At 51.0% G+C, this 12,272-nt stretch overlaps 1 protein-coding gene across 3 annotated transcripts in view; it reads left to right on the forward strand.

Annotated features, from left to right (window-relative positions):
* Nucleotides 1–12,272, forward strand: part of KIF5A (kinesin family member 5A) — a 259,310-nt gene that overhangs the window by 165,990 nt on the left and 81,048 nt on the right. For all 3 annotated transcript variants that reach the window (XM_075337080.1, XM_075337081.1, XM_075337082.1), the window contains exons 14-16: nucleotides 11,297–11,503; nucleotides 11,679–11,825; nucleotides 11,945–12,133. In XM_075337080.1, the coding sequence (XP_075193195.1) occupies nucleotides 11,297–11,503; nucleotides 11,679–11,825; nucleotides 11,945–12,133 (543 nt within the window). The remainder of the gene's footprint in view (nucleotides 1–11,296; nucleotides 11,504–11,678; nucleotides 11,826–11,944; nucleotides 12,134–12,272) is intronic.

The raw sequence follows: 12,272 nt of genomic DNA on the forward strand, positions 1-12,272 counted from the left end.
CCTGGCCATTTGCATTGCCTACCTTTTCTTTCTTTCCTGCTATCTGGGTTAGAAAAAGGTTTGGCGCTCGGCTCCCTTAAAGGTCAGGTATCGGCGCTATCCGTCTTTTTTCAGAGGCGTTTGGCACGCCTTCCTATGGTGCGCACGTTCCTACAGGGGGTTTGCCATATCGTTCCCCCGTGCAAGCGGCCGTTAGATCCATGGGATCTGAACAGGGTACTAGTTGCCCTCCAGAAGCCGCCCTTCGAGCCTCTGAGGGAGGTTTCACTTTCTAGACTATCACAGAAAGTGGCTTTTCTGGTAGCGATCACATCTCTTCGGAGAGTGTCTGAGCTGGCAGCGCTGTCATCCAAGACTCCCTTCCTGGTCTTCCACCAGGACAAGGTAGTGCTGCGCCCCATTCAGGAGTTTCTCCCGAAGGTGGTATCCTCTTTTCATCTTAATCAGGATATCTCCTTGCCTTCGTTTTGTCCTCATGCAGTTCATCGGTATGAGAAGGATTTACATTTGTTAGATCTGGTGAGAGCACTCAGAATCTACATTTCCCGCACGGCGCCCTTGCGCCGTTCGGATGCATTCTTGGTCCTTGTCGCTGGTCAGCGCAAAGGGTCGCAGGCTTCTAAGGCCGCCCTGGCTCGATGGATCAAGGAACCAATTCTTGAAGCCTACCGTTTTGCTGGGCTTCCGGTTCCATCAGGGCTGAAGGCCCATTCAACCAGAGCCGTGGGTGCTTCCTGGGCATTACGACACCAGGCTACGGCTCAACAGGTGTGCCAGGCAGCTACCTGGTCGAGTCTGCACACTTTCACCAAACATTATCAGGTGCATACCTATGCTTCGGCGGACGCCAGCCTAGGTAGAAGAGTCCTGCAGGCGGCAGTTGCCTCCCCGTAGGGGAGGGCTGTCTTCGCAGCTCTAACATGAAGTATTTCTTTACCCACCCAGGGACAGCTTTTGGACGTCCCAATCGTCTGGGTCTCCCAATGGAGCGACGAAGAAGAAGGGAATTTTGTTACTTACCGTAAATTCCTTTTCTTCTAGCTCCTATTGGGAGACCCAGCACCCGCCCTGTTGTCCTTCGGGATTTTTGGGTTGTTTCGGGTACACATGTTGTTCATGTTGAACGGTTTTTCAGTTCTCCGATGTTACTCGGAGTGAATTTGTTTAAACCAGTTATTGGCTTTCCTCCTTCTTGCTTTTGCACTAAAACTGGTGAGCCAGTGATCCCACTGGGGGTGTATAGCCAGAAGGGGAGGGGCCTTACACTTTTTAGTGTAATGCTTTGTGTGGCCTCCGGAGGCAGTAGCTATACACCCAATCGTCTGGGTCTCCCAATAGGAGCTAGAAGAAAAGGAATTTACGGTAAGTAACAAAATTCCCTTCTTTGCACGGTTTTGCAACGATGCAAAATCGCTTATCGATGTCACACGCAACGGCATCGCTAATGCGGCCGGATGTACGTCACAAAATCCGTGACCCCAACGACTCCGCATTAGCGATGTCGTAGCGTGTAAAGCCCGCTTTAGGGTGTACTTTCATTCAACATGAAACATAATTATGTGCCAGTGAATGCTATGTCAGCATCAGATGGATACAGTGAGGGGATATAATAGATTATTGATTAATTATTAGGATAGAACCTGAGATGCTAAATTACATCATATGTCGCCCTTCCTACCGACAGAGGGTGTCATAATTTTTTGAAGATCCCCCGGTCCAGGTGGCTGACCCTCACTATACCTGTTACTAACTAGCAGTGTGTCCACCACCAGAACCAGGTGCAGAAGAAGGTGAAAAACAAACCACATACAATACAAAAATTGCGTTAAATAATAATAATAATAATAATAATAACAATAAATATACTATGGTTTCCAACTACCGTATTTTCTGGACTACAAGACGCACTTTTTCCCCCCAAAATTTTGGGGGAAAGTGGGGGCTGCGTCTTATAGTCCGATGGCTGTGGTGCGGTGGTGGTGGAGCAGGTGAAGGCGGGTACGGTGGTGGTGGAGCGGGTCATCAGAGGCAGGAGCAGACTGTAGCAGCGCTACCCTGACCACGTGGGCCCGCTCATTTGATATGCACGCCCATCATCCCGCCCATCATCTCTCAGCCCTGAAGGCGGCGCTGACAGATGGGCGGGATGATGGGCGGGGGATGCATGCATACTAAAGAGCCAGCCCGCGTGATCACCCCAGGCAACTACAGCCTGGAGTGATCATGTGCGGCTGTATTCACTGCTCCCCGCACATCATCATCAGTGCGGGGTGCAGTGAATAAGTACGGTATACTCACTGTTCCCTGCAGCATCACGGTGTCCTCCTGTCTGCCGGCTCGCTGATCTGTGTGGAAAGCGGTGAGCACAGCGATGACGTCATCGCTGTACACACGGCTCCACACAGGTCAGCGGCGCTGGTGCTGGCACACAGACAAGAAGTGAGCGATACTACGTGGAGCGAGGAGATGTGAGTATACAGCGGGAGTCCTCCAGCTGTTACCGCAAATCCAGCCGCGGCTGAAGTGACCGCGAGATCCGTGGTGACTTCAGTCAGGTGATGTGCGGTGACAGCTGGAGTCACCGCTGATCCTGGCGGCTCACTTCACTTGCGGCCTGACCCTCACAGAGAGCAGTCGGGTTCTATGGCTGCTCTCTGAGATTGTCAGATGTAGCAGAGCTGGATGCGTCGTGGGACATTGTGTGAATTACATTGGACCTAGGTGTTTTAAGGGTTAATAAAGTGGTGAAAGAGGGGGTTTTTATTGTCTTTTATTTCAAATAAAGGATTTTGATGTGTTTATGTTTATTTACTTTTACTACAGTTTAGTGATGAGGGGGTGTCTCATAGACACCTGCCATCACTAAGCTAGGACTTCGTGGCAGCTATGGGCTGCTGCCATTAACTCCTTCTTACTCTGACTGCCACCACATCAGGGCAATCGGGGTGAGCTGGGAAAAGTCCCAGGACTGTCGCATCTAATGGATGCGGCAATTCTGGGCGGCTGCTGACTGATATTTTTAGGCTTGGGGGGGCTCCCAATAGCGTGAATCTCCCCAGCCTGAGAATACCAGCCCCCAGCTGTTATGTTTAATCTCTTTTTCTTTGTCGCTCCATTGGGAGACCCAGACAATTGGGTGTATAGCTTCTGCCTCCGGAGGCCACACAAAGTATTACACTTTAAAAAGTGTAACCCCTCCCCTCTGCCTATACACCCTCCCGTGGATCACGGGCTCCTCAGTTTTATGCTTTGTGTGGAAGGAGGCACACATCCACTCATGCATTCTCATACTTAGTTATGTCGGTTGGAAGAAAAGAGGGCCCCCACGGGGCCCCCGGCATGTTCCCTTCTCACCCCACTACGTCGGCGGTGTTGTTAAGGTTAAAGTACCCATTGCGGGTACAGAGGCTGGAGCCACATGCCGTCTCCTTCACCATCCCTTAGCGGCTCTGGGAGAAGTGGGATCCTAAGCGGTCATCCATTTGCTGGGACCGTGCTCCCTCTGCAGCCCCTGTGGGAACCTGCCGGACCGGAGCCTCTTCAACCTCAGGGACCGGGCCCTGCAACTCAAAGGTACTCTGTGTCCCCATTGGGGACTGTGCAGGGAGCGCACCTTCTTCCCGGAAGCCGCGGCAGCTGCTGAATTGAGAAGGCCGGTGGACTTCCGCGCCGACCGTGCCTGCTTGTCGGGCGCGGTCTCAAATTTAGTCCCCGGCTTCATCGCGGCCTAGTCGCAAAAATCCCGCCCCCGGGCCTCCCTGTCAGGGGTAAGGGCGGGATTACCGACCTGACGTCGGATGTGAGGGCTGGAGCATCCTGCATGTTTTCCTCCCCCCTCACTGATCACTGTGGGGACCCCAGATTCCCGCACTTTCCTGGCGCCGCCCATGGCTCCACTCCCCCCCTGAGAGCTCCGGCAGCCATTTTTTGGCATTCTGCCGGTGGAGGATTCTCAGTGAACAGCTCTGCAGCTCCGGGGGATCTAAGGCAGGGAATCTGGAGGACACACTCCGCTTGTTAGCGGTCGGTAAGCCACACCGGTCACCCGGTGCTGGTCCCCCTAGGGTGCCGGAATAGATACGTATATATATATATATATATCTGTTCGGTCGGGCTGTATACCCCTTTCCCATATACCCTCAGTGATCACTCTCCTAGAAGACAACAGCATGTCGTCCACAAGGAGCAAAGCTGTTAAGGCACAGGGTTTTTTTGCGGCCTGTACCTCTTGTGGGGCTATGTTACCTGCGGGTTCCACCTACCCTCACTGTGAGCAATGCTCGACCCCTGTTTTGCTTGCTCAGCCGGAGCCTCGGACACTAGTGGGCCCCTCGGCTCATGTAGACCCCCCTGCTCCCCCTGTCCAGGCGGCAGGGACAGAGTTCGCCTCTTTTGCTGAGAAACTCTCTGAGTCACTTTCTCAATCCATGGCTCAGTCTATGGACAAATGGTCTTCTAAGCTGCTAGAGGCTTTGCAGTCCAGACCGGTCCTTTCACAGGCCCCGGCCCCTGTTGGCTCGTCGCCTCCAGGCCCCTCTCGGTCCGCGCCGCAGCGCGCTCCCAGGTTGGCCCCTAGGTCTCAGGCGGAGGACTCCTGCCCGGAACACAGTCCTAGACCGGCTAAGCGGGCTCGCTGGGAATCTTCCCCGACTTCCTCACGCTGCTCGGGATCCCAGCTTGATGACTCTCTGGAGGACGAGGCGGACGTCGCAGCTCAAGGCTCTGACCCTGACGTCGCCCTTAACCTTGATACACCTGAAGGGGACGCCTTAGTAAATGATCTTATCTCGTCCATCAACCAGGTGTTAGATCTCTCTCCCCCGCCTCCTCCTGTAGAGGAGTCGGCGTCTCAGAAGGAGAAACACCAGTTTCGGTTCCCCAAACGTACTCGCAATGCGTTTTTCGATCACTCTAACTTCAGAGACGCTGTCCAGAAGCCCAGAGCGGTCCCGGACAAGCGCTTTACTAAGCGCCTCTCTGACACGCGTTACCCCTTCCCATCTGAAGTCGTTAAGGGTTGGGCTCACTGTCCCAAGGTGGATCCTCCAGTCTCAAGATTGGCGGCTAGATCCGTGGTATCGGTTGCAGATGGCTCATCGCTAAAGGATGCCACTGACAGACAGATAGAGCTCCTGGTGAAGTCCATCTATGAGGCCACGGGCGCGTCTTTTGCCCCGGCCTTTGCAGCCGTGTGGGCACTCCAAGCTATCTCGGCTTGTCTGACTGAGATTAATGCTGTCACACGTAATTCTGCTCCGCAAGTTGCGTCTTTGACCTCTCAGGCATCAGCCTTTTCATCCTACGCCATGAACTCCGTCCTGGACTCTGCTAGCCGTACAGCTGTAGCATCCGCTAACTCTGTGGCAGTCCGGAGGGCCATGTGGCTGCGCGAATGGAAGGCAGACTCGGCTTCCAAGAGGTTCTTAACCGGTTTGCCGTTTTCTGGCGACCGTTTGTTTGGCGAACGATTGGATGAGATTATTAAGGAATCCAAGGGAAAGGATTCCTCCTTACCCCAGGCCAAACCTAAGGGACCTCAACAGAGAAAGGTTCAATCGAGATTTCGGTCCTTTCGTCCCTCCGCCAAGTCCCAATCCTCTTCGTCCAACAGGCCGGAGAAAGGCCAGAGGAACTCCTATGCGTGGCGATTCAAGTCTCGCTCACAAAAGGCCGCAGGAGGCACTGCCTCCAAGACGGCTTCCTCATGACTCTCGGCCTCCCCTGACCGCATCCTCGGTCGGTGGCAGGCTCTCCCGCTTTGGCGACGCCTGGTGGCCACATGTTCAAGACCGATGGGTGAGAGACATTCTGTCTCATGGTTACAGGATAGAGTTCAGCTCTCGTCCTGCGGCTCGCTTCTTCAGAACCTCTCCGCCCCCCGCTCAGGCCGACGCACTTTTTCAGGCAGTAGCCGCTCTAAAGATGGAAGGAGTTGTGATCCCCGTTCCCCTTCAGGAACGTGGTCGCGGATTTTACTCCAACTTGTTCGTGGTGCCAAAAAAGGACGGGTCATTCCGTCCCGTTCTGGACCTCAAGCTACTCAACAGACATGTGAGAACCAGACGGTTCCGGATGGAATCCCTCCGCTCGGTCATCGCCTCAATGTCACAAGGAGACTTCCTAGCATCGATCGACATCAAGGATGCTTATCTCCATATACCGATCGCACCCGAGCATCAACGTTTCCTGCGTTTCGCCATCGGGGACGAACACCTCCAGTTCGTGGAATTGCCTTTCGGCTTGGCGACAGCACCACGGGTTTTCACCAAAGTCATGGCATCCGTTGTGGCGGTCCTGCATTCTCAGGGCCACTCGGTGATTCCCTACTTGGACGACCTCCTAGTCAGGGCCCCGTCTCGGGTGGCGTGTCAACAAAGTCTATCTGTCGCTCTGGCGACTCTCCAGCGGTTCGGGTGGATCATCAACTTCCCGAAATCCAAGTTGACACCGACCCAATCACTGACGTACCTTGGGATGGAGTTTCATACCCAGCAAGCGTTAGTCAAGCTTCCGAGCGACAAACAGCTTTCTCTGCAGGCAGGGGTGCAATCCCTTCTTCGGAGTCAGTCACACCCCTTAAGGCGCCTCATGCACTGCCTGGGGAAGATGGTGGCAGCTATAGAGGCAGTCCCGTTCGCGCAATTCCATCTTCGGCCACTCCAATGGGACATTCTCCGCAAATGGGACAGGAGGTCGGCTTCCCTCGACAGGAACGTCTCTTTCCCTTGCAACCAAGACGTCACTTCAGTGGTGGCTCCTTCCCAATTCTCTATCGCAGGGAAAATCCTTCCTACCCCCAACCTGGGTTGTGGTCACCACGGACGCGAGCCTGTCAGGGTGGGGAGCGGTTTTTCTCCACCACAGGGCTCAGGGAACCTGGACTCCGATAGAGTCATCCCTTCAGATCAATATTCTGGAGATAATGGCAGTGTATCTAGCCCTATTGGCTTTTCATCGGTGGCTGGAGGGCAGGCAGATCCGTATCCAGTCGGACAACGCCACTGCCGTCGCATACATCAACCACCAAGGCGGCACTCGCAGTCGTCAAGCCTTCCAGGAAGTCCGACGGATTCTGCAGTGGGTGGAAGCCACAGCCTCCACCATCTCCGCAGTTCACATCCCGGGCGTAGAAAACTGGGAAGCAGATTTTCTCAGTCGTCAGGGCATGGATGCGGGGGAATGGTCTCTGCACCCGGACGTGTTTCGAGAGATCTGTCGCCGCTGGGGAACGCCGGACGTCGATCTCATGGCGTCACGGCACAACAACAAAGTCCCGGCATTCATGGCACGGTCTCAGGATCACAGAGCTCTGGCGGCGGACGCGTTAGTTCAGGATTGGTCGCAGTTTCGACTGCCTTATGTGTTTCCTCCTCTGGCGATGCTGCCCAGAGTGTTACGCAAGATCAGGTCCGAATGCCGTCGCGCCATTCTCGTCGCTCCAGACTGGCCGAGGCGGTCGTGGTACCCGGATCTGTGGCATCTCACGGTGGGTCAACCGTGGGCGCTTCCAGACCGCCCAGACTTGCTGTCACAAGGCCCGTTTTTCCATCTGAATTCTGTGGCCCTCAACCTGACTGTGTGGCCATTGAGTCCTGGCTCCTAGCGTCTTCAGGGTTATCTCAGGATGTCATTGCCACCATGAGACAGGCCAGGAAGCCTACGTCCGCCAAGATCTATTATAGGTCTTGGCAAATCTTCCTATCCTGGTGCACTAATAACGGTTTTACTCCATGGCCGTTTGCCTTACCCACTTTTCTTTCATTCCTTCAATCCGGAATGGACAAGGGTTTGTCACTTGGCTCTCTCAAGGGCCAAGTATCGGCGCTCTCCGTATTTTTTCAAAAGCGCCTAGCCAGGCTTCCGCAGGTCCGCACGTTCCTGCAGGGAGTTTGCCACATAGTCCCTCCTTACAAGCGTCCGCTGGAACCCTGGGATCTTAACAGGGTGCTAACGGCTCTTCAGAAACCACCTTTCGAGCCGCTGCGGGATGTCTCTCTTTCACGTCTTTCGCAGAAGGTGGCCTTTCTAGTGGCAGTCACATCACTTCGGAGAGTGTCTGAGCTAGCAGCGCTGTCATGCAAAGCCCCCTTCCTGGTGTTTCACCAGGATAAGGTGGTTCTGCGTCCTGTCCCGGAATTTCTCCCTAAGGTGGTATCCCCTTTTCATCTCAATCAGGATATCTCCTTGCCTTCATTTTGCCCTAATCCAATTCACCAGTGTGAAAAGGATTTGCACTCTTTGGATCTTGTGAGAGCACTCCGGCTCTACGTGTCTCGCACGGCGCCTCTGCGTCGTTCAGATGCGCTCTTTGTCCTTGTCGCTGGCCAGCGTAAGGGCTCGCAGGCTTCCAAGTCAACCTTGGCTCGGTGGATCAAGGAACCGATTCTAGAAGCCTACCGTTCTTCTGGGCTTCCGCTTCCTTCAGGGCTGAAAGCCCATTCTACCAGAGCCGTGGGTGTGTCCTGGGCATTGCGGCACCGGGCTACGGCTCAGCAGGTGTGTCAGGCAGCTACGTGGTCTAGTCTGCACACTTTCACGAAACACTATCAAGTGCATACCTATGCTTCGGCAGACGCCAGTCTAGGTAGGCGAGTCCTTCAGGCGGCGGTTGCCCACCTGTAAGAGGGGGCCGTTTTTTCTGCTCTTTTTATTGAGGTATTCTTTTACCCACCCAGGGACTGCTCTTGGACGTCCCAATTGTCTGGGTCTCCCAATGGAGCGACAAAGAAGAAGGGAATTTTGTTTACCGTAAATTCCTTTTCTTCTAGCTCCTATTGGGAGACCCAGCACCCGCCCCTTTACCCTTCGGGCTGGTTGTGTTTTTGTGTACACATGTTGTTCATGTTGAATTGTTCTTTTGGTTCATGGTTTGCAGTTCTCCGAACATCCTTCGGATTGCATTTACCCTAGACCAATTTATAAGTTTTCTCCTTCCTGCTTTTGCACCAAAACTGAGGAGCCCGTGATCCACGGGAGGGTGTATAGGCAGAGGGGAGGGGTTACACTTTTTTAAAAGTGTAATACTTTGTGTGGCCTCCGGAGGCAGAAGCTATACACCCAATTGTCTGGGTCTCCCAATAGGAGCTAGAAGAAAAGGAATTTACGGTAAGTAAACAAAATTCCCTTCTTTATTGAAAAATTAAGGTTGGTTATAATAAGCAGGGCTGCAGACCAAGGCAAACCCCCAAATAGAGACAAAACAAAAAAAAAACAAACCAAGAATGCAATGAAACATGAAAGGCTTTGCATGGTTGCAGCCATATACAGTTTGTTACAATAAAGAACATTTAAGAACATTTATATCATTATGTCTTGAACCATTATAAAAGTATAAAATCCATAAACTATACCATCAACAGCAAAGATTTACCATTCATACCATAGAGGCACATAATGGTCAGTCGAAGGAAAAGAAATAAAGAGAGAAAGAAAGAGGGAAGTAGACAAAGTGAATGATGACGGGGAAAAGGATCATGGGGAAGGGCAAGAAAGGGCCGGGAATAACTAGCAGGAAAAATCTAGGTAGAGTCTCAACTCGCCCCAAAGAGGGACCTGAAGTCAGGAGAATCCAAAAAAATGACCCAGGGACTCCAGAAATTTTTCAGTAGCGTCCTGAATTTCAGAAGTGAGACTCTCCATTCTGTAAAGGGAGGCCATCTCCTCAAGCCACTCATCCAAGGCGGGGGCACGGGTGGACCTCCAGTGTCTGGGGATCACGGCTCGGGCAGCCGCTAGGCAAAACCGCAATAGTCCCATTTTCTGAGATTTAACAGACCCCGGTAGTATAGATAAGAGAGCGATTTGTGGAGAACCAGAGAGGGCCTCCCCACTAATGCTATTGTATGCCGAGAAGACCCCACTCCAAAAAGGCTTAATGAGGCTACAGCTCCACCATATATGCAACATATCCCCCCTCTCGTGATTACACCGCCAACATCTGTCTGACACTGAAGGGAAGATTGCGTGTAGGGCATGAGGGCAGCGGTACCAGCGGGTGAGAATTTTATAACCCTTTTCCTGGACCGAACAAGCCCTAGAGAATTTGTGAGTGAAAAGAAAAGCAGTCCTCCATTCCTCAACCCGGATAGTCACGCCCAAGTCTCTACTCCATCCCCCCACAAATTTGAGCTCGTCCACATCCCCCTTCTGGATCAAAAGGTTATAGATATGGGACAGGGTATGTCCCGGAGCCTCTTCCAAAAGAAAGAGCTTTTCAAACGAGGAGGGGGGGCAGCATAAAGTGCCTCCCGGCCTGATCCGGTCAAGAAAGACCTGATCTGGAAGTATTCAAACCAGGGTATGGCCCCTCCCAAGGCAGCCCCCAGCTGTTAGACTTTATCTTGGCTGGTTATCAAAATTGGGGGAACTGCACACCGTTCAGATCAATATTAGGAGTCAAGGGGCCTACTTAACTAAATAGGCACCCTCAACTCTCCCAACGCATTTTCCCCCCTTCCTAACGCAATAAAAGGGGAATCATCAGGGGATTTGTAAAGACGACACCTGTAAAGAAGAAATATTGTTCAGTTTCTGAAAATTAATAATAGTACTATACATCTTAGACTCCCATAAATGAGTAAAGACTCACATGGGATAACTCTTGTCAATGCAAAAATAACTTATCAGACCAGAAGACTCTTGTGGCCAAAGGATAAATATCCAAATTTTTCGTATATCTTTTTTCCTTTCTAACTTAGTAGTGCTTCAGGGGCAAATCCAAAATGACAGGCTCTGAAAAGCAGAATAGGTCTTCCTTAGATATTACCCTTAAGAATGGGATGTTAAAAGGAGTGTTCTTTAATAATGGTTGTAAAATGATGTACCTTGTGATTAATGTGTACACAGTAACAAACAATATCCATCTGTATGGACAAAGCGCCTCCCCAGACAATCCTGCAAGAAATAGGAAAAGAAAAATGTCCTTACAGTTCAGATACCAGAATTCCCCTGAAAAACACGTCTGAGCCCCTGTTCTTGACTGCTTTGGTGTTTCTGTCCGAACCCTGAAAAACAAGATTTAGATGATCTCCCAACAGAGCTATAGACTTTAATCAGGCAAACTGAGTCCACAATTGTATACAGACAGGAATCTTATTGTGTTTGGCTTAGAAGATGGACATCGCCAGAAATATTTGCATGTTTTGAGCTTTGCCTGCTTGAAGTTTATGGTCCCGTTGGGGGAACATCTGAATCACATTTTTTGTAGATTGGCCAATGTTTGATCAATTTCATTCTTTCTTCTTTACCAATATTTAGACCAGGACAAACAACTTAACCTTGACTTTTGTATTTACAGCTCTTAATATCGACTCGCGGAGACAATGACAAGGTGCAAACTGAACTCACTCGCTTACAGTCGGAGAATGACTGTGCCAAGGAAGAAGTAAAAGAAGTTCTTCAGGCTCTAGAAGAGCTGGCTGTAAACTATGACCAAAAGTCCCAGGAAGTGGAGGACAAAACTTTGCAGAATAAGATACTTGCTGATGAACTGTCCCAGAAAGTTGTAAGTATCCTCAGGTACAAGACCACATGGTGGCAATAGGGCACTGACTACTATTTCCTTACCTTGAACTTGGCTTGATTTACTCTGTCAGTGTAAACTAGGATATAATATGAATAATGATTGTAGAAAGGTAGTCACTTGATCAGTGTTGGATTCTTTTTTTATCTCCATCAAGGCCACTCTACTTTCTCTGGAAACTGATCTCCATCGCCTGCAGGAGTTTAGCACCCATCAACGTAAGAGAATTGCAGAAGTTCTCAATGGCCTGATGAAAGATCTGAGTGAATTCAGTGTGATTGTCGGCAATGGAGAATTTAAGTTGGTGAGTAGCTTCTCATTCTACAAGGCGTTCTGCAGAAGGCCCGTTTCATCATACTTCCCAATTTTCAGTCAATGCTTTTTTTACAAGTGTATAGTCTTTAATGCAATTTTCCTCTGCAGCCTGTAGAGATAAGCGGTGCTATAGAGGAAGAGTTTACTGTGGCACGTCTCTATATCAGTAAGATCAAATCTGAGGTGAAGTCAGTGGTGAAAAGATGCCGCCAACTGGAGAACCTTCAGGTCGAATGTCACCGTAAGATGGAGGTGACAGGACGAGAACTATCTTCCTGCCAGCTGCTGATATCACAGGTATGACTCAGTCTGAGTCTTCCTTTTTTCCTCCGTACATGCCTTGATTCTGTTATGTCCATATAGTTTAAGGTTACTAATGTTTCCTTATTCCACCTGGCAGCTTTTTTTCCTTACATGTTTTTGCGGTATGAACTGA

Source organism: Anomaloglossus baeobatrachus, chromosome 2, assembly GCF_048569485.1.
Source record: "Anomaloglossus baeobatrachus isolate aAnoBae1 chromosome 2, aAnoBae1.hap1, whole genome shotgun sequence".
Classification (NCBI taxonomy): Eukaryota; Metazoa; Chordata; class Amphibia; order Anura; family Aromobatidae; genus Anomaloglossus; species Anomaloglossus baeobatrachus.